At 38.4% G+C, this 22,716-nt stretch overlaps 1 protein-coding gene across 3 annotated transcripts in view; it reads right to left on the reverse strand.

Moving 5' to 3' along the window:
- Window positions 1-22,716, reverse strand: part of LOC124169058 (lachesin-like) — an 877,532-nt gene that overhangs the window by 102,238 nt on the left and 752,578 nt on the right. For all 3 annotated transcript variants that reach the window (XM_046547530.1, XM_046547531.1, XM_046547528.1), the window contains one exon: window positions 2,287-2,445. In XM_046547530.1, coding sequence (XP_046403486.1) covers window positions 2,287-2,445 — 159 coding nt within the window. The remainder of the gene's footprint in view (window positions 1-2,286; window positions 2,446-22,716) is intronic.

The raw sequence follows: 22,716 nt of genomic DNA on the forward strand, positions 1-22,716 counted from the left end.
GGTAACAATATATCCTGCACAACCATTTTTCGTTGAACGGTTCATGACTTGCCACGCAAAAATTGATCAAAAGTGGTATAAGTCAACCCTTTCATATTGATTTTTATACCATTCATTTTTATTGTATTCACAGTAAATAAAATTCATTAATATATAAAATCTCATACAAAATGATGTTCTTGGTGTGCCTGGAGGGCACATTCTGTGTTCCCAGATTACACATAGTGAAAATTTTTAATCTGACACTGTAAAAATTTATGATGACATTATAATATTTTTCTACGTTTTAAAGGAAATGTGGAAATAAAAATTAATGAATGAAATGAACATTCTAATAAAAAAGTAAACAATTTGTTTAATTTAACTCATATTTTTGTTATGTTGTACAAGAGCTTGAATATTTGTTATAGATAAATATATACTATTTTTTAAATTGGAATGTCAGTCGCGTCACGTTTTGGAATGCTATTTGTCGTGAGGCGCCTCATAGACACCATTTTGGAATGGTTAAACAAAATGCATGCAAGTGGAAATTACTGTTTCATTACCATGAATAATTCATTGAATACTTCATTTCACGAATGGATACAAATTTATTCATAGTAATGATTAAGATATTTGCATTAATAAAAGACTAGATACAACTTATTGTTACTATTCTTTAAGTTTTTCTTTCATCGAAATTATATACATATGTTTAACTTGGACGGTATATACAAACATATTTTCTACAGTTTTACAGTACGGATTTTGCTAATAACCTAAAAAATCGTTTTCACTACAGGTGGAATTATTGATTTTGGAGACATTTCATGTTTACAGCGCGTTCAGCTGAACTTGAACCAAAATATTGATGGAATATATTGAATACAATTTCAATGTTTATATTTGTGAGTTACTATGTGAGTTGTTGTTTGTTGATTTTTAAAGCATAAGTTTCAGTTGAGTGAATCTTTCAATAGACAATATATGTGCTTTTAAGGTTCAATTTATCAATTAATTTCCATCCTTGAAAACCAACCTGGGTAACAAATACCTACTCTCAGATTGGTAAGTTATTATTCGATGCAATAACAAAATTGTTATGTACATGTTTACGGCTAATGTTATTCATCCAAATCAATATAAAAAGTCACTATAAACGTATGTAGCAGGGAGGAAAACGGTGTATCATACGCCAAAGTTTACTAAAATTATGTGAGAACCATAGTAAATTCGCTATATTAGTTTATTCAGGTGTTAAATGAATAGCAATAAAAAAACTCGCAGCAATAAGACGTGTATCCAAAATTTAATACATAAAATAGTTATTATTTTAAATTATAAACGTATTTAAAAATTTGCGATGAATATCACGAAGCTATTAGCATCTGACATATTGTAGTTGTCGCGGCAAAAATATAATCTCCAAAAACAACAAAACATCAAAATTTACACCATAAATGTGACAAAACATATAATCATATTGGTGACTATTTAAGAATTATAAAATAATAGTATACAAGGATTGAGTTTCCCAACTATGTTACGATGTGGGCAAAAGAAAGAAAAAGGTCTGGCGTCTGATAGACGCCACGTGACCAACGAAGAGTTAAATCCATTCTACAATTGTTTTTTTGAAGATTTTATTTTTTAGTGTTCAAGAATGTCTTGTGACAATGGACCTAAAACTGCTATAACTATCTAACTAATTGCTTATTCCTATGATACGCTAAAGTTCACTCAAATTATGTGAGAACCATAATTCGCAATAGTTGGTTTATTCAGTTATTAAATGGATTACAATTTAAAATTCGTAACTAACTGCTTTTTTCTAATTTTTATACATTGGTCCTTTTTACTCTACATTGTTCTTAAGATTGAAAGTGCTAAGGTAGAATTACATTTCTATTACAATTACAAGAGTGTGATTAGCTAACATTGGACCTTTTAGCAACAATCCTCAGAACTATTTGTCGATGTAAGGAAGGAAATTAAAAAAAAAACTCTTAATTATACCACAGAGAAATCTCAAATTATGGATAACAGAACTAGCACACGAGGTTTACTTATGTCGTTAAGGTTCGTTTTTGGAAGGCACTGAATCCTGGCAGCCGTAACGAGCGATATCTTTCATCGACGAGGAAAAACAGGCGTTCCACCTCTAGATTTAATGATTGCTTTGAAGCGCAAGCGTTACCGGACACTGCTATCGCTACGATCTCACGTCATCTCACACCGACTGCCTCGCACGCAACGTTTAGAGGTGTCAAGGGGACGGGAGGGGGACACTGCTTGCTTCCTTACGTGTGTGTGACTTGTTGATGGCTATGTTGCTGCCGTCATCTCGCTTCCAACGGACGCTGGGCGGCGGAGAGCCGGACGCGTGACAAGTCAGGGTTACGTTGGCACCTTCCCGTACGATTACGTCAGAGCTACTCAGGTTGTCATCAATATTCGGAGGAACTGAAATGAGAGAGAAAATATGGTAATGAGCTTGGCATACACAAATTATAATAAAAGCAACATTTTTACAATTAATAATAAATAAGAATAATTGTGACTGATATAATTTAAAATATTTCCCCACTCAGGGTATCAATCCGAATTTTGGTGTCATTAATTCACATGCTAACATGTGAGTAGTCAACTTTTGACAAAATTTTACGTTGCAATTGCGTAGATAAGTAAAAATATTTCTTGACACGCAGATGTATGCTGAAAAACCAAAGCCTCGAAACAAAGCATGCACTAGCTTGCTGCTTGGCTGCTATTCCAGCACTCCCGCCACACTTATTTTGGGGTGGGTTGCGGAAGAACTGCGTCGTTGTTGTAGATTATCCTACCTCACTCTCCTGACAGGAAATAGCCTATGGCATACATTATAATCGATAAAAAAACTCAATTTGTGGTCCTTTATCACCGTATTCCGGTATCCTAGTAAACTAGTTAAGAATAAAATTCTATGTTTGTATTAATATATTTATTCAAAATGGATAAATATATAACTCGCTCTCTACGATGAAATTTTACTTCTTTTGCGCGCAATAATAATTTCTAAATGTAAATAGCAGCCACGATTTATTCCCAGAGTCTTGACAAGCTAATTGCTAACTTTTAAGTCTCTTTTCTACTGTTTTTTTTTTTTGGAAAAAGCGTGTATTTCAAATTTTTATTCCTTTTATTTTTATTTTCCACATTTTAAATACGTATCATGACGAATCATGCATACGAATAAACCGTAGCTGTTAAAGAATTTTTCTTCCAAAAACTTTAAGCTAACGCCATCTATAGAGAAGTTTTAAAACTATAATACCTAATGAATCCTTTGCTAGTCAGAGCACAATAAGAGCAACAAAATTTCAAATGCCTTATTACTGAATATTGCATTGCCATCAGAAGCAAGGAAGTCTGAAAAATTTCAAGCCGATCCGAAAATTGGAAGTGATTAAAGCACAAATGGTAATATCCACACTATTTTAATTATCACGTAACCGACCATGGTTTCGTCACTTGGTGTCATTTTCAAGGTAATCCAACAAAAAAACTCTCTCGGATATATAAAATGGTGTGGATATTACTATTTGTGCTTTAATCATGGATATATCATTTTTCCACAAATTTAAGCCGGAAACGATTTTATACATTGGAAGTGAGTTAACCGTTTACTGTATATTGTTCCCATTTGAGAACAGATTTATAAAAAAATTATGTGAAAATTATATTTCGGATCTATGAATGGTTTTATAGCTCTAGTTACGTAAATAAGGTATGGAAGTATATTTCAAAGAGAATCGCATGACTTGTGCATACATTGGACGTTAATTAAACATTTTATTAAATACATCAAAGGATGAAGTTCGCCATGAAAAAATATTTGACTTAGCCGGGACTCGAACCCGGATCTCCCGATTGCCGATCAGGTGTGTTAACCAGTTCCACCATCAAGTCATTTTCTCAGATCGAACTTCTGGATGGGTTTTACCGAACAAGATGTTGACGTCACAAGTCCACATTGTGGCACATGTGGCGAGGGTCGTGCTTACTAAGCCACTGTCGGGGTGAAAAACCCTTATTTTGTCGCTGATATGCGACGACGAATTTCAAAAGCACCCCAGGAACAAGTTACTGCAGGAACAAGTTATATTTTTTCATGGCGAACTTCATCCTTCGATGTATTTAACTTTGCACCCGTGCGCGTGAATGCGTACAAAGTAACTTGTTCCTGCAGGGCTTTGAAACATTTTATTTTCATCAGCTCTGTAGTGAGCATGAGGCTTATTCCATATTTTCCTCTACACTCGCTCTTCAGAAACAAATTCACATTTATTCAAAATATTAATTCATAATACATTGTTAAACTTAGTTTTTTGGTCAAGTTATATTTATTTTTTTAAGCAATAACAACATTTTGTGGCGTGTTCCTATTTGGAGACGCAAAATTTTGTTCGGGTTTTCTTTCATAATATCTCTTGATTAGTTGTTAAATAAATAGGACATGCAGAAAATAATAAATTCAGTTAAGAAAATAGTTTGGTCTTTAAAGGGTAAAAAATCTTACAAGATTCCATCGATGAAACAAACAAACGAAGCATGTTGAGAAAAATCGTATAAAAATTAACTCAATTTGCGTAAAATAATGATGTGGCGCTTCTTAAGGAATGTTAACAATGACGGTAACAGAAAGTATCCCGGAGAGTTAGGGTAAGTGTTAAATGAGGACGTAATTTCTTTTAGAAAATCGAGCTGCGGTAAAGGCCTAATGCTTTACAGTGAGTTAATTTCGCGTGGCAGTATTCAACGGTTTGGAGACGAGGAAAGAGGACATGTGGGTGGCGGAAAAGAAAGGTCATTGGGATTTCCCAACGAACGGACATGACCTCGATTGGATTAAGCGAAGAGAAGGCGGAATGCAAAGGAACTGGACCTAGTCCGGAGAATCCTCGTGAGAAGACGGAGAGATCCTCAAGCGAAAAAGGAGCTTTCCACCATCTCCTCTTAGTCAAGAACTCCCTTCTACACCTTATCAACCCTTCTGAAATCCTACCGTAGCTTGCCCACCCCTAGTTTGGCCCAGACTCGACCGCAAAAGGGGAGAGGGGAGCCAGCCAGCCACACTACGACTACGGCGTCCCGGAGTTACCTGTTGTCACAGCGGCAGACTACGTGGCGCAAATCCATAATCGCACAAACCACCCTTAGAATCTAACCCCTTCCACGGTTTCCTAACCTCATTTGCCCACACTCCCACACACCCTGCGTCTCCGAATTCATTTGGGATTCAGGAAGCGCCAGGCCTCCGCCGTAACTAGGCAACTAACTAGGCGGCAGACGGTCGGTTGGCATCGGGGAAAATAGTGGTCAATGCGACGAAGACATTGGAGACTTCCCATCGTTTATCCAACGTTCTTACCCTGTCACTTCAAGTCTTTCTCGTTTCTTCTTTTCAATTCCACATGCCTGCCTAACACACATGTGCCCTAGCATACTCTTCTCACAAGGATTCAAGCTCATTGGGATTAATCCAGTTCCTCACAAAAGGATTACAGACCAAATGACGCGGTGATTGAATTTAGCCGAGAAAACCTCTTTCTACCCACTGATTAGCTTACATAAAACACTGTTCCTAACTAGAAGCAGTATGGATGAACGATTCTTGCGTGCAACCTTAAGAATATGAGTTTGAGCCTGATTACGTAGTATTTTATATCATCAAGGTCGACGATGTGTAATTTTAATGGAAATTAATTTATCTTAGAACTATATCCCGAGAAAATTATAAGGGTGAGAAAAGAAGGAAATACTTTCAACTTAACAACTTTATCCCAGCCATACATATCTGAGATAAAATACCAATTATAAGATTGGAATAAGAGGTTGTTGCCCTTTTCCACAGTTATTTTAATCATATTGGTTTACATGGTCATCTCATCTTAAACCAGCTTATAGCTCTGTGATTTGAAACGCGTCGTACGCATTACAATAATTGTTGAAAAGTGCAACTGCCTTTTATTTAAATATGTCGACCTTTCACTATATGTCGCCTGAATCGGTTGAACTAAGTTTATTGGTAGTTACGAGATAAACCATTCACTGCTAGTAAAATTAAGAGTCTAAATACAACTGATAGCTACGTTAACATGATTAAATATATTCGAATTTACATGCTTGCAAATTGATTAAATGTGAATGAGGCAAATAAATTATCATGTATCCCCTGAAGTTTTGATTTTGAACCGTATGTGGATCGCATGTGACTATGCTCCCAAGTCATAATGTTCCACTTACGGCCTCCATGCGGACTTAACTAAGTCACCTGCCAGGGCGACATCCCTTGATGCTCGGACGCAGAATCGAGTGGCTCAGGGGACGACATAGGTGGCGCCCCATTCTATCCCGTGGATGCTTGAATTATTTCGCCACTTAGGGTGTATTTAAATTGGCTTCCAGAAATCCCGATGAATGCGATGAATGCCGGGCCTACGCCACCTGAATTATTTACCATAGATGGAGTGGCAGGGCGATCAATTAATTCTAAAAAAATTGAAAACGTATTTCGACTTTGAGGGACAGAATTGAAAACTAATGAACTTGATAAATTATATACTCTCGAACAAAAATTTTGACTCAAATAATACACATCAATTGCCGTGAGAAAAACTTTCATTGATCCAGAAATCGAACCACGGACCTTAGGATTTCTTCTTCGCGTTGCAATCTTAGATTAACTACAAGAGCCTGACATCTATAACCATGAACTTCGGTACAGTTTCCATGGGAAATCGGGACTCTAGCGTAGGAGATCTAAAGGCCCGTGGTTTGATTCCCGGTTGAGGGAAACTTTTCCACGAAAATACAAGCGAATATCACCGCCGCACACGCGGCATAATCAAAATACTAAGTAGAACCAAATAATGATTTCCACTTAACTAAGTTAATTAATGATTTATTTCACCGTGAATTCCGGGTCCTCTGCCGTAAGCGAGGCGAGTGGTGACTACCGTAAATCCATAACAATGTTGGATAGGTAAAACATCTAGCGGCCAAGTAGAGAATCCTCAATTGTAATATTGGTGGAAGTGGCTATGTTAAGGATAGACAGACGAATGAGGTTTGTAGGGAGGTGATCTTATAAGGCGACAAAAGGAACTGCTCCCGTGCCAAAAATAAAGGGAGAATTATAAAAACTAAACACATTGGACTTATCTTCTGTATTATTCATTTTCTAAAAATAATCATTTTATCGACTGAAGTGAATCAGTGTTGAAAGAACAAAAGATAAGATTTCTTGGATGAATATATGATAACTTTTAGGTAAAGAAGTGGTAAAAGTAATTGATATTCATTTAAGAAATTTTAAAATAGAATACCACATAGTTATACAAGAGTTTCGGACTTTTAGCAGGTAAGATCATCCATCATAAAATAACACAAATGGTAATTTCCACACTTTTAATAAAGAGCTCAAAAACCGACCATGGTTTCAACACATTGTGTAATTTTCAAGGTTGACCTTGGAAGTGTGAAAATTACCATATGTGTTATTTTATCATGGAGATATCGAACTTCAACAAAATCCAGCCTGAAACGATTTTATACGTATGTATTATCATACTGTACAAGTAAAATACTGCTTCAAAGATGATTGCTACTGCTGACTCCAATGCTTAAGTAACTAATAATAAAGCCCAAGCATCATAGCTGATCAATATGTAAAACAGTGGATTCTGAAATAGTCATCTATTTTTTTTCCTTTTTCATGCATAACCTCCCTTAATGTATAATTCTTCAGTGTTAAGGATATCAAATGAGAAGATTGTATTTGTCATCAAATTTATCATTCCACAAATTACATTTATGCTCTCAAGTGAAAACTATCCAATTTTGGTCTCGATAGGGACTGATTTCCACATCGGAGAGACGGATTCAGAACTGATTGCCAATGGGACGTCAAGGGCTGAATTGTGGAGACGGTTTGCAATGGAGAGCAAGGAAAGAGGTGATCGAGGGGTTGGGAGAAGTAGGTACCTCCCGCAACGAACAACAGCAATTAATTGATAAGCTATTCATCATTTTACATGTTCTTTTCTCTATAATTCACAATATATCAGTATTTTTCAGAAAGCAAATATTCATGCAAAAAGCGAAGATTAAAACCGAAACAAACAGTTGGCTAGATTTAAAAATATCCCATATTTTACGAGTCAAATTCAATATTTTTAACGATATTTCAGCATTGCCACAATCGCAATCAAAAATTCAGACAAATTCAATCGTGTCAGGCGAAACATTATGGAACTCCTTCATGATGTAACAGATAGGAAAGAAAATGGTAGGTTCCACAATTTATTAATTACTGCGACCGGTTTCGATTACATAGTATAGCTTGATGATGATAATATGTAATCGAAACGAAAAAAAATAGAAAATGGAAACCGGTGGCAGTAATTAATAAATTGCGGAACCTGCTATTGTCTTCCCTTTCTGATACATCAAAGATTCAGACATTTGGGAGCAAAATGCCTTCGTATACAATATCATTTCCTCGACCATAGATTCCATCTAAGATCAGCATTAGTACAATTCGACTGAACTTGATATTGATATCCATAGGCGATTGAAGCGAACTCCAGGAAATATTCCTTGATGTTCGCACGTGGAATAGGGTAGCAATGGGACGTCAAGGGTTGAATGGGGGATGGGACGTTTGGAAGGGGATGGTCAGTAATGGTAGGGGTTGAGGGTTACCGTGGGGGTGGATAAGAGGGTGTTGGTATAGTTGCGAGAAGGGGAGGTTCCCGGGAAGGGTACAACGAAGGAGGGGGAAGGGAATACCACAATGTCGCGGTCAGGAAGCAAAGCAACCTCGCTACGTCCCACCTCCCACCCGAGGCGTCTCGAGTCCATAGGGGCGAGAATGGGTTGACAGGAATGAACGAGGATACGGAAGCGGACGTAAAGTAGAAGACAATGCATTTGGTAATTCTCACGTTAAATTATCAAATGAATTTCATCTAGGACCGGCTGATAGAAATAAATAGCGATCTAAACCATTTCCGCCCATAAAATTTCAATTTGAGTAATTTAAGAATACCGGGACTAGCTACGGTGAATACTTAACGGAGTCACCGGCAAATTTTGTGAAAAATCCGCTGAGAAAAATAATTCGCCCTGACCGGGATTCGACCCCGGATCCCCCCATATCCGATGGAGTGCTTTAGCCAGTTAATCTACCGGTATATTTAAATTCGTCTTTGCAATTCTCTAGCAATCCCCCTCAAGGCGAATGATTGTTTTTATCAATGGATTTTTCGCACAATTTCTGTTTGAGATTAAAAATATATTTAAATACTTTGTTCATACGGTCATTTTTAGTAATCCAGTGAAATATATTGGAGGTACACCAATTTGTTTCTTCAAACCGACCCGCGCACGAAGTATTCATATCGACTCTTAACCGCATCGATGACTTTTCCGGAGTTTAAGATTAGAATAGATTTGACTATTCGAATAGAAATTACTATTATAATAAAAAAACCTCTTTATGTTTACGGAGAAACCCAATTTATAGCTTCACAATTGCATGCTATTGTTTAGATTTTAGATACAATTTATGACATATTAAAAAAAAAACGTTCTAAACTTTACTGAATTTGGCACCAACTCACTTCAGAGAGTAGAAACAACTTTCGTACTATCCTCAATTAGTTAGACCTTTCATTAAATTCACTCTACGAATTCTTATTGATTGGCCATACACCAGTACTATTTCCAGGCTCGGTGGAGGCCGGGTAAAATCCTCGCTAGCCAAACAAGGGGTTGCGGCTTCGATTCCCACCCGGGTAGGTTTCCCCTATCCAGGGAATGGTTGTTAGTGCACGTTTAGTTGTTAAATATCCCAGTATGAAAGCACCAATATGAGCTGTATTCGGTGGTTTGGGAATAAATAAGAAATGCCAAATCACGCATTGAACCTATTACTTAAAACCTATTATCTTATTTAACCAACTGTCCATATTTATCGATCATACACACGAAATACTCAGTATTTAAATGAAGTGAACCCATTTGTCTTCAATTATATCACTGTGTACCCTCCAAAAGTGAGTTACGACTGAGGGGAAACAATCAACAATAATACCAGTATTTTCCTCAGTCCGTAATGTGCCGTGAGGTAATGAATGGAGGTGCTATGAAAGGTTCCATGCAACGAGTTGGTCGACCTATTCCTCAATCAAAAAAAACATTTCATGTTTACGCTACAGATTCAGAATAGGGTAAGCGTTAAACGTACTTCTTAATCAACTGAATTTACTTTTATTAACAAGACACATTTTTAAAGACTAACCTACGCATAAATTAATGTAAATTCGCTTAAAAAATATGTGTGAGTATATGTGTGTCATTGATTATTTATAGCATATCGACTATTTCTAAAATTTGACATTATTCGACCTGGGTGGAAGTGGTGTAAGTCCTCGCCTGTCAAACCGCAGGTCGTGGGTTCGAATCCCACCTGGGTAGGTGATCCCTTTGTGTTTGTGTCGTGTTTTGTTAATTTCTCCGTTGTAAAAGCCTTATGTGCTGTATAGGGGAAGTTGGAAATAAAGATTAAAAATATGAAAAATATATAAAATGAACATTACGCATTAAATTCATAAAGTAAGCCTATTCTCCAACCTTAAGCGTCTTATTTAATCATCAATCTGTAAATAATTGGTTGACTACAAAGAAATAACTCATTCGTGTCATTAAGAAAAGTTCTCCTGTTCTCCTACATTTACATCAATTCGTTCTGTCTGATGGTGAGTTTGACTGAAAATCTCACAATCAACAATTTTTTGGTACCTGCAATTATATCCCGCCCAAAATTCGTTGCGCAGTAAATAACGGAGACGTTATAAAAGGTCGATTTCCATGCAACAACAGGAGAGTAATTTACTTCTCAGCATTCTCCGATATGAATAAAGCATTCTTCATGGCTACCGTGCCACCGTGAGAATAGCGTGAGAGTTGAATGCACTTTTCAACATGCATTTTTGTGACGAATTTCCGATGTAAATTTAGGATATATTAACTTCAGTTATACCATGCACGGACTCATATCAAGTAGCTCAATGTCCATATAAACATTTAAGCTTTTATTTTTATCATAAACTTTACATTTAATTCGCCCTCTAAATCTCGTTAATTGGAAATGCCCACAGGTATCATATGCCGAATCCGTTCCCTGATATTTAGCCTTTAATTTCATTAACTGTCCAAGTTTTACTGATAATCTACATGAAATAAGTCTTCGTTAACATTTACATTTTAACAGGGACACCGGCCTTAAAATAAGTCGTACTGAGCAACCCGTAATCCGGAAAAACAATCAAAAATCTACTCCTCCAACCTCCTGCTCCCCTCCCTCCACCCTATGACACGGATACCTATATATATGACTTTAATACACGAGCGGGCGCCCTGGCGTATGAAGTACGCCAATCTTCGGAAGCCAAGGATTTCAACATTTAACATACATTCTGGTCTAGAATGGCCTCGTGTATTCTTACAATGTACTTTGACTGTTTACCGTGCCAGTTTTCAAAGCTCAAAGTATTGTAGCAATTTTATTGTTAGATCGGTAAGGGGAACACGACACCCGTGAGGTATAAATGACGCCACGTAATTGGCCGTGTACCATCTGTGCCACCTAGGTGGTACACAGCTAAAACAGCAGCGAACATTTATATCTATAAAGCCTATAAATATACAAGCTTAAACTAATTTCTACAAAAAAGACAAATTTTAACAAAAATGGAGTGTTATCATATGAACGTATATATCGTGGACAAAGTACGCCACGCGCCCAGTCGTGTAAAAATATCAGGCGCGCCCGCTCGTGGGTTAATTTCCCACCTCTTCAGATTCCCTTGATAAAGCGACCAATATCGGTCGAGAAACGTTTGGGCCACCCAAAAATTGACGCGGCGACACAGACATATCCCAAAAGTTTTTATTTAACACTACAAAAATACACAGTATTTTTGTTAATAAAACCTATTCTATAACATATATACCGATGGATACTGTCTGAAGGTGAGTCTGACTCGATGCTAACCGTTGACAATTTCTGGGTACCTGCAATTCTTTCTCCCGCCCATAATGCGGCGCGCGGTAATTAATGGAGACGTTATGAGAGGTCGACCTTCCATGCCACGAGTAGAGAACAAACAGGAGCGAAAGGCAACTCTCAGAGTCCTAGGGAATTGTTGGGTACACTCCGAGGGGAAGAAGGGGGGGGGGGGGAGAAATGGAGAAAGGGTCTGCCAGGGTACGGAAAGGAGTGTGAAGCGGTCGGGAGTCCGAAGAGAGTGAGAGAACCATGACGAAAAGGAAATAGAACTCAATATGACGGGTCGGGGATCTCCAAATCCCCTGTTTGACTTGCGAGGTGGCTCCCGCATTGCAAAGTGGGAAAGCTGTTGCCCCTACCTCCCAACTCATACTATCGTGGCCACTCCAACCCTCCCTATTCTGTTTACCTCTCCTTCCACAATTCTCTCCCTCTCCTACCATCTCTTTCCAGGCTCGCCAAGGCCCCACGCTGTTCCCTCCCAGCACCCAAGCTGGGCAGTCCTTCCCCCCTCTGCTATCAAAGCAGAAGTGATTCCCTTGGCCTGTGTCCACCTTATGGGGTTTCCCCCCTCTCACTCTCCTCTCACTCATGGCACCAAAAAGGGAACCCTACGCGTCAAGTGTCGGGACGTAAGAAGTGGGGGCAGGAGGCTTTCCTTATACTTTGAAGTCCCTCTTCCCTCCCCCACACTTCCCGCCCCTACCTCGCCTTCCCGTCCTCGACGGCTCCTTTGAAATGCACTCTGTAGCGGTTCGAGTGGGTACCTCCAGAGTCCTTTCATGAAGCTATCCCACTTCTCCTTCACCGTCTTACTTTGCTCCTCCTCTCACGGAAAACACTTAAAATATTGGACCAAATCAGTAGGTTGTTCTCTCGGGTCAAAAGGAAAAAAAAATAATATTCTGGGGGGAATATATTGGACGGTTTAATTTAGAGAAAATCAAATTGTAAGAGTCAAAGCAAGAATGAGTATGGGAATATTAGAGGTGCTTTGGCAAAATTCTCATGGACATCGAAGCCGAGGTCGTGTCGAACAGGTTTGTAGGGTATAAATATTCACTTGCGTTTAGGTAAGCACATTGGGCATTCATCAAATTAATTTTTTTTCATAATTTATTCATAATATATATTTCTTAATTGCTAAAAATTTTAGTTCGTCACTGTTTTCATGACAATTCGATCTCCGTTTTTTATAAAATCTGAGTGATAACAAAAGTTAAAAAGTTACGCTCTTCTTTATTGTGTACAAAAAACTTACTTAAAATATTGGGCCGATTTGGCCAATTAGCTTGCCATTTAGGGTCAAAAGAACAAAAATCAATATTTCTGAAGGAAACGACGGCACAGATCTCTATGTGGAGAAAATGAAATGGTAAGGCGCAAAGCAAGAATAAATGTAGGAATATTAGAGGTGCTCAGGTAAAATTTCTCATGGACATCGAAGCCAAGTTCATGTCGAACAAGTTTATGGTCCATAAATATTCACTGGCGTTTAAAGAAGCACTTTGGGAATTCAATTATCAATTAATTTTTCATTATTTATTCATAATATATATTTATTAATTACTAAAATTTCTTGTTCGTCACTACTTTCATAACAATTTGAATTTGGTCTTTTTTTAAATCTGATTGATAACAAATGTTTAAAAGTTTTTTCTTCTTTCTTACGCATAAAAAACTTCCTGAAAATATCTAATTTAATTATGTTTAATAGTAGGTTTCGTTTTCGGGCAAGAAGAATAAAAATCAATATTTTAGGAGGAAACGATTGCACATATCTCTTTGTGGAGAAAATGAAATGGCAAGAGGCTGAAACAAGAATAAATATGGGAATATTAGAGGCGCTTTCACCAAATTTCTCATCGACATAGAAGTCAAGGTCGAGTCGAACAGGTTTGTAGTCCATTAGTATTCACTGGCGTTTAAATGAACACATAGGGCATTCAACTATTAATTATTTTTCATTATTTATTCATAATATATATTTATTGATTGCTAAAATGTTTAGTTTGCCAATGCTTTCATAACTATTTTATTTTGGCCAGTTATAAAATCTGAGTGATAAAAAAATGTTTAAAAGTTTCGTTCTCTTTTATCATGCACAGAAACTTACTTAAACTATTGAACAGAATCAGTTGGTTGCGTTTTTGCGTCAAAAGAATAAAAACTAAATTTTAGGAGGAAACGATTCCACGTCGGCCACGAATAATCACAGACGCTTGAGTAAGTAAACTCTGTACTTGTTTGGCGTATTAAATCTTAGCCTACACAGGTAAAATTTCCAGTCTCTCACCATTTCATGAAAATTTCGTGTCACTTAAAAAGGCGAGCGATAATAAGTCTTAAAGAGATGTTGTTCATTAGTATGCAAAGAAAGGATGACCAATGTAGAGATAAGGGCCAATCCAAATCGATCGCACAGAGCCGATTAAGTGTCTTCAAAGATGAGTCCATCATGTTGACAGGCTATTGAATGGCTATAAAAATTGATTCCGAATGAAGAAAAACAAATGAGAGCTATTCTGAGAAATGATAGTAAGATACATATCTAAGTTTGCACTTGTACGGCTATTGATTGAAAATGGTTTGCAGATTTAATAATTCTGTTTTATCTCAAATGGCCTTTACACTTCCCGAAAACTGAGAAGAAGTGAAACGAAAACGTAGAGTAGACTACATTTCAGAGAGTCAGCATTAAATTACACCTCACATGAGAACCAAAGGGAGTGCACAGAGGATTCAATGGAGAAATGTGCGATAGGGGTCGTTGCAGCTAGTACCTCGGCGGCAGGGACTTTAACCTGCCTCCTTAGGCTGTCCCAAAAAAACACTTTTTTGGAAATTCCAAAATCGTCACTCGGATTTCGATGACCCTCGGGTATACAAGGATAGGCAAAAAAAGATTTTCGAAAAAGTTTAAATAATTAGGTTGCGAGGGGCGCCTAAATACCAACACCCTTAATTTATCATACGATTTCCCCAAAAATGTCCAATTTAGGGTAACCAGGGTAAGTTGTGGCCCTCTGGGCTAAAATTTCGTCGGTTTTTGCGTATCTTTCACCGTTTAGGCTTCGCGGCCCGCGCAGCCTGGCGCCAAGAGTGGCGCTAAGCGATGCGGCTCGTGCGACGCGGCGCAACTGACGGCTGAGGCGGTCCCCCTCCCCTCCCACACCCCTCCTCCTCACCTGCCGTCGCCCGCCATGTTCGCATGCTTCAGTGACTCTGTCTCTCTCTAAAATTCAGATTTTGAACTCCTTTCGTAGACCAAATCATGTCGGCACGTATGGTAATAATCAATCTTATCCTTATTTTGGAAAATCGTTATAAATTTGTTAGCCTACTGAGAAAATTATTCAACAAAACCAGGTTTCAGTTGAACAAGCTCTTTCCTCGTACCCCCATTTAGCATTTACCGAAGTTGGGAAGCAATCTGCAGTAAATATTGCTTTTGTTCTTCGTCGTTTGAGATACTGCTATTTAATTCTATGATTGGGGCCACCCCCTCTCGGCCACATCATTCACCACCTTGAACTGTTTGATGTGATGTCGAACTGTTTGGTAGCTTTCTGTTGTTTCCCAATTCTTAGGATATTTGTTGAGAAATTCTTGCGATAGCTCACGAATAAAACATTCATTGAACTTGATGAAACAAAAAATGATAAATCTTACCTGTGCACGTTTCTAGTCACGGGCAATTTTTTCAGAGATTGAACGAAATCATTTTCACGTTCATGCATTCGTTTCATCATTTTTATTTTGATGTGAAACGGCTTGATTGTCAAACGATTAATGAGAATAGTTCCTGGCTTAGCTTTTTTCGTTTGTTCCAAAGTTCGATCTGCTTCTTACGACCTTGGATCACATTCCACCTTTCTATGGCTGGTATCCGAGCTCTACCGTAAATCACGAGAGCAGTATGTACTCGATAAATAGCACTGACGCTTATGGTGTGCTTCAACTTTCTCATTTGGAATAATAAAACTGATAGTAGATCACGCAATTTTGGTATGTGCTTGGTGTACGAAATTCAGATTTTTCTTTTATCCCGAGGGCGAAGATATCGCGGGCTCTTCTGATCACCTTCTTGGCTCCATGTCTGCAGCTAAAATACAAACCACTATGTTCCTAGTATGCATACGCTTTTACACACTTAGACGCAAATTGGAAATGCAAGCGTTTAGAACGTATTGCGGAACAAGAGTAAAGCCCACTGAATAACAGCACGATTCAGTAGACACGAAGCTGCCCCACAATGAACTGACTTCGCAATTCACAATGAAGGTCCGAAAGAGAATGGGGCGTAAGAATGTAATACCATGCCAATTACAGCAGTGGTATCAGCTTCTGTCCTTTCGCAGAAAAATGATTTTATGGCTTGGACATCAGAACTTTCAAAACCCTGTCTGGCGGGGCAGGAAGGTTATAAACTATGGAGGGTCAATGAGAGAACCCTTAATAGTTGCTGCTAACCCTAGCGCCTCAGTAAATTCCATGATTCATATCTACCAGAGGTCCGTGTTGTTACATTGAATTCGCAAAAGGTGAGGAAATGCGCCGTGAGGACCAAAAGCATAATCTGTTGCAGTTTGTATCTCAGTCTCGAAAAATGGCAGGACAAATAACGGAGAAAGAGCTTCTGGACATGAGTAGGATTGGATAAGTGAGGAGGATAGGGTGCGGAGGGAGACGGTCTCAGCCGTGGTGGTCCTAATAACAGAATTCAATATCAGTATCTCAAACGACGAAGAACAAAAGCAATATTTACTGCAGATTGCTTCCCAACTTCGGTAAATGCTAAATGGGGGTACGAGGAAAGAGCTTGTTCAACTGAAACCTGGTTTTGTTGAATAATTTTCTCAGTAGGCTAACAAATTTATAACGATTTTCCAAAATAAGGATAAGATTGATTATTACCATACGTGCCGACATGATTTGGTCTACGAAAGGAGTTCAAAATCTGAATTTTAGAGAGAGACAGAGTCACTGAAGCATGCGAACATGGCGGGCGACGGCAGGTGAGGAGGAGGGGTGTGGGAGGGGAGGGGGACCGCCTCAGCCGTCAGTTGCGCCGCGTCGCACGAGCCGCATCGCTTAGCGCCACTCTTGGCGCCAGGCTGCGCGGGCCGCGAAGCCTAAACGGTGAAAGATACGCAAAAACCGACGAAATTTTAGCCCAGAGGGCCACAACTTACCCTGGTTACCCTAAATTGGACATTTTTGGGGAAATCGTATGATAAATAAAGGGTGTTGGTATTTAGGCGCCCCTCGCAACCTAATTATTTAAACTTTTTCGAAAATCTTTTTTTGCCTATCCTTGTATACCCGAGGGTCATCGAAATCCGAGTGACGATTTTGGAATTTCCAAAAAAGTGTTTTTTTGGACAGCCTACTGCCTCCTGTCATAAGGCTGGTGAAGTCTGAGCAGGATGAACCGGAGATGAACAAGTGTGTGGCCAATCGATATCATAGAGGAAAATGGGTTCATCCAAGATATGAATGAACGGACATTATCATCGAATAAGAGTCCAAATGCACTAAAAGAGTGAATGGTGAAATCGATTTCTTCATCATGACCTCAAAATTATATAGTAATTAATAGTCTTGGAGTATAGGTTAGGGAGATTTTCTCTACTCCATTTATTAATTAATACAATAGTTAACTAGCGAGTCACTATCACTAAAAACAGAAACACATATGAGGAAAAAAAATATACTGGAGCTATCATAGTATCTGCTTCATTCTCAAAATCCAAGAGGAAACTAGTAGGGTATACCATATAACACAAAAAAAAAACATTTGCGAAAAATTTCAATGCATTTAGTCATCGTATGCGCAGGAAGGATTTTTCATGGGCATTTGATTTGGTGATGATCGAAGGCTTCATTCAGAATTGTTACCAGGGACATTTCAGTCAAACCCCAAAGGCAATGCTCTCTAGGAGACCACGTTTACCTTGTGATAGGTTAGCGTAGAGCTCTCCTTGGACTAAATTTCTTGTAAGCGCGTAATGTCGTCCCTAGTGAAAATTAGCGAGTGACTGCATACAATTCATTTGATTAAAATGTAGGTACGTCTAAAATGTATTTGTACAGACGTATTTTGACATTTATTTACTTCGTGAGGTCAAAATACCCTAAAAGTCATGTCCATTTTAATGGGCACTATAACTGAAAGGTATGCATTTACAAAAAAAAAATATTTCTTCCATGCAGAACACTTAAGAAATAAAAAACAGCAGAATATTTAAATTCACCATCAAGGAATTCAAAATCTTGGATATAGGGGTCACCTATGGTGAATGGTGATAACGAGGAAAGGGTTCGAAATGCTGTTTGTGGAAGTAGGGAAACTCGCCGAACTCGCTCGCTGGATTCCCCACCTCTCAACCGATTGCGCTTCTTTGATTAATGACGGGCCCTGGCCATCACTCCACGAGTTATTGTCGTCCCCCTCTCCTCCGCGAACTAGCCGGACAAATTACCAGGCGCCGGGCAGCTCGACCGCTATCTCCCACCTCTCCCTTCGTCACAGCATCAAAAAAATTGGTTGGCAAGTGGCGAGGGGTATGATAGGGAGACACAGAGTTGGATTGCGGATGATGAAATCTGCTTTTTTTTTGATCGTTTTATTTGAAAGTGGGACCTACGGACAATATTTCTCACGAGGAAATATGAGTAACAACAGCAAGAATTTTTTTATTTTTTCTTCCGTGAAAAGTTGAAAGGGAGTATGCGTCCAGAAGTATATAGAAAGGTGCGTTTCGATTTGGGGATGATCGAAGGCTTCAAACGGAATTTGAATGTTGGATTTATTAGTCAGAACCCGAAAGCATTGCTCGTAAGGAGATCACGATTAAATTTGCGTGGGTTAGCGTAGACCTTCCCTTGGCTATCTGGCAAGTGTCCAATATAAAAAGTTTAAAAAATGAGGGCCAGTCCTTTTACCTGAGTTTCCTCGTACTTAAAGTATATCAGTTATAGATTTGTGAAGGCTTCACTCAAGAGTAGAACCCGAGACCTAACGATCAAAGGCACAATTTAAATTATACTCCTTTAATATTCTTATATTGATGATTGTTTTGTTTAAGTTTAAGGGGACTTAGAAATTTGGTTTCTTATTGAAAACAGTCTACTTAAACATGATTTCACCTTCAAAATGAATTTTCCGTTTTTTAAGCAGAAAATATCTCTTCAGAAATAACTTCCTTAAAAATTTCCCCGCAGCTATTCCTATTTCTTTCAACTCTTTTCTCTTCATTGATTAGTCCATAGTGAGTTTCTACCATTGCAATAGGAGCTACGGTCACTAATGATACTTAAGCATGTTGCATGGATTGCTATAAGACATCTTCATCTGTTGTGCTCTTCTTCAAGGCCTTCCTTTGCCACATGCTCTAAACATTTAGCATAAAACGTTTTGAATGGAAGACGGCATGTATGCTCGTCAGATTTATTTGGGTTATCATGCGGACTGCAGTGAAAAAGTAATTATTAATTTGGTTTTTTTTCTTCATAAAAGCTTCTAATTCTATTCATGCTTTTTGTTTTGTTTTCCTAGTTACATTTTAGTCCCTATCTCCTCTTTTTTGCTTCACACTAATATCTAAGTCGTCTTTTTGTTGGCTTTTATATGATACATGGCCATTACCCTTTCTATATTGGCCATAGTCTTTTTCAAATCATTTTCTTTCTCTGCTATGACTGCTATGTCGTCATCAAACTACATAGTTTAATTCTTTCTCCATGGATGTAGACACCCATAACCTTTTTTTTATTCGTTTGATGGCTTCCTCGTTGCAAACACAAATAATTACGTAGTTCAGTGCACACCCTTGTCTCACTCCTTTTCCTGTCCATTCCTCTTCACAATTGTGTCCAGATTTCATCACAACCTCTTGGTTTTTATATGAACTGTTTTGCTGCATGCTAATATGTATAACCAAACGAAAAGACGACTTCGATGACTACCACTGATTTATTTTCTTAGTACAACATGTTTCAATCCATAAAGGTCATTTTCAAATACCAAATGAGGACCAATTTTTTTCCCCTGAGCTTCCTTGCACTTCACGTATATTAGTTATAGATGTTTGAAGGCTTCACTCAAGATAAGAACCTGAAACCCTCCGATAAAAGGGTATGCGGTTAGGGACAATTTAAAATATACTCCTTGACTTGAAAATGACCTCTATGGATCGAAACATGTCGCGCCAAGAAAATAAATCAGTGGAAGTCAACGAAGTCGTCATTTTATTTGTGAATATCAACTTCCACATAGTTGAGCCTGATGCTATTGAACTAATATACAGGTTGTCCCATTTATCTTGACCACTCGAAATAACTTTTTGTCCAGATGCAAATTCAAAAATGTGTCAAGCAAATGTTCATTATCCGTCAGGTGGACATTAATCAGCATGATTGCCTTCCTTGTAGCTTTGTTATTTACAAAGATATGAACAGTGGTATGTCTTTTTTTTAAATGGCACCCTATATTTTATATTTGGCAATTCATTTCCTCTCCTAAAAAGACATTAAAAAATGTAGCACAGTGGACCATTAACATAAACACAGTGTTATGAAAAATGACTGACTCACTAGCGCTTAGTGCAGGCACACGGGTATTGGAACTACTCCACTTGCTGGCGTTGACAGTGAACAAAAGGAAACAGTAAAATCCACACCAGTCATTCATAAAAATATAGGGTGCCATTTAAAAAAGGCATACCGTTGTTCATATCTTTGTAAATAACAAATCTACAAGGAAGGCAGTCATGCTGATTAATGTCCCCCTGACTGCTAATGAACATTTGCTTGATGCATTTTTGAATTTGCATCTTGACAAAAAGTTATTTCGGGAGGTCAAGAAAAACGGGACACCCTCCATGTATGTCAACTGCTTGTCAAATTCCAGATGGTACTAATTTCATAGTCCTATGGGAAAGTATTCGGGTCGTAAGAAAGATTCCTCGATCGATTTAAACCGGTTTCACTCTCCTCAGTCTCATCTTCTCCTACCCCAGCACAGCATACACCTTTTCCGCCCTACCTCGCGCTCTGCAAGGATTTACGGTCCCGCAACCATTCCTCCCGCCCCTTCCCTTTCATCCCCTGCCACCCACCCCTCTCAGCACGGCGCGATCCCCTTATAATGCGTTTCTTGTGTTAGGCATTCGCGCGTTGAAAGAAGGGATACGGTGGGGAGGGATGGGGGTGGCAATATCCGTGTGCCTGCCCGCCTTTATGTTTCCGATGGGCCAGACACTTGTGAAGCCTCCATCGTCGGCTCATCCTGTGATCCCTTTGCGGGCCAAAAGACGTGAGGCTGGCCGAAGCTCACTCCGGTGTTGGATGCGACCACCTCTGCCGGCCATCTCCCGAACTTCTCGTCTGCCTATATGTTTCCGTTCTTCTTTGAGTTCTAATCTACTGCAGTGGGTTTTGAAGTTCGTTAAAATCTTATTTGTCAGAAAGTATAACTGTAGTCCTTCATTGATCTACCAGCAAAACTATTTAAGCCCTTCCCGAATATTTTTATATTTTAAAAAAGCGGTTGAAGAGGTAGGGACAAAGTTTTTCGTTATGATGCTTTGCATCGTATGTTCATGTTACCACCAGGCCTATGGCTTACCAGTAACAATGTAATGATGATAATAATAATATCCCATTCTTCATGTTTGATGTTTTCTCTTCTGCATTTTTGATATTTCCTCTAGACCGTAGTAAACATTTCGTTCTAACTTGTTATGTTAATGTAGAAAATGTTTCCTAAGAGTTTTTTCTCGATACTTATTTAATTTTATATGCGAGCAAATGTGGACGAAATAATTTTCTATGTAGCCTTAATTTTTTGATTTTAGATGTAACTTTTAAATAAGCAACTCGTCACGGAATGTGATGAGTAGCGACCAATCAAGATTGACTGATACATGTACTTGATAACTCTGCTTTCACGTACTTCAAAAATGTGATCAGCACACCCATACACCCGTTTTGACAGAATTTAAAATACGTAAGGCTGGCCGAAGCTCACTCCGGTGTTGGACGCGACCACCTCTGCCGGCCATCTCTCTAACTTCTCAATGCACAGCGTCTTCCTATATGTTTCGGTTCTTCTTTAAGTTCTTATGTACTGCAGAGGGTTTTGAAGTTCCTCAAAATCTTATTTGACAGGATATATGGTCAATGAAGGAATGCAGTATAACTGCATTCCTTCATTGACCATATATCCTGTCAAATACTTTTGTCCAGTATAACTGCATTCCTTCATTGACTAACCAGCAAAACTATTTGAGCCCTTGCCGAAAAATTTAAATATTTTTAAAAAGCGGTTGAAGAGGTAGGGACCAAGGGTTTCGATGTGATGCTTTGCATCGTATGTTCATGTTACCACCAGGCCAACGGCCTACGTGAGGCAATGTAACGATGATGATGATTTAAAAATAATAATAATGATAAAAATAATAATAATATCCCATTATTTATGTTTAATGTTTTTTCTTCTGCATTTTTATATTTCCTTTAGACCGTAGTAAGCATTTCGTTGTAACTTATTATGTTGGAAATGTTACCTCAGAGTTTTTTTCTATTCTTATTTAATTTAATATGCGCGCAAATGT

The sequence above is a fragment of the Ischnura elegans genome, chromosome 12 (genome assembly GCF_921293095.1).
Source record: "Ischnura elegans chromosome 12, ioIscEleg1.1, whole genome shotgun sequence".
NCBI classification, from domain to species: domain Eukaryota; kingdom Metazoa; phylum Arthropoda; class Insecta; order Odonata; family Coenagrionidae; genus Ischnura; species Ischnura elegans.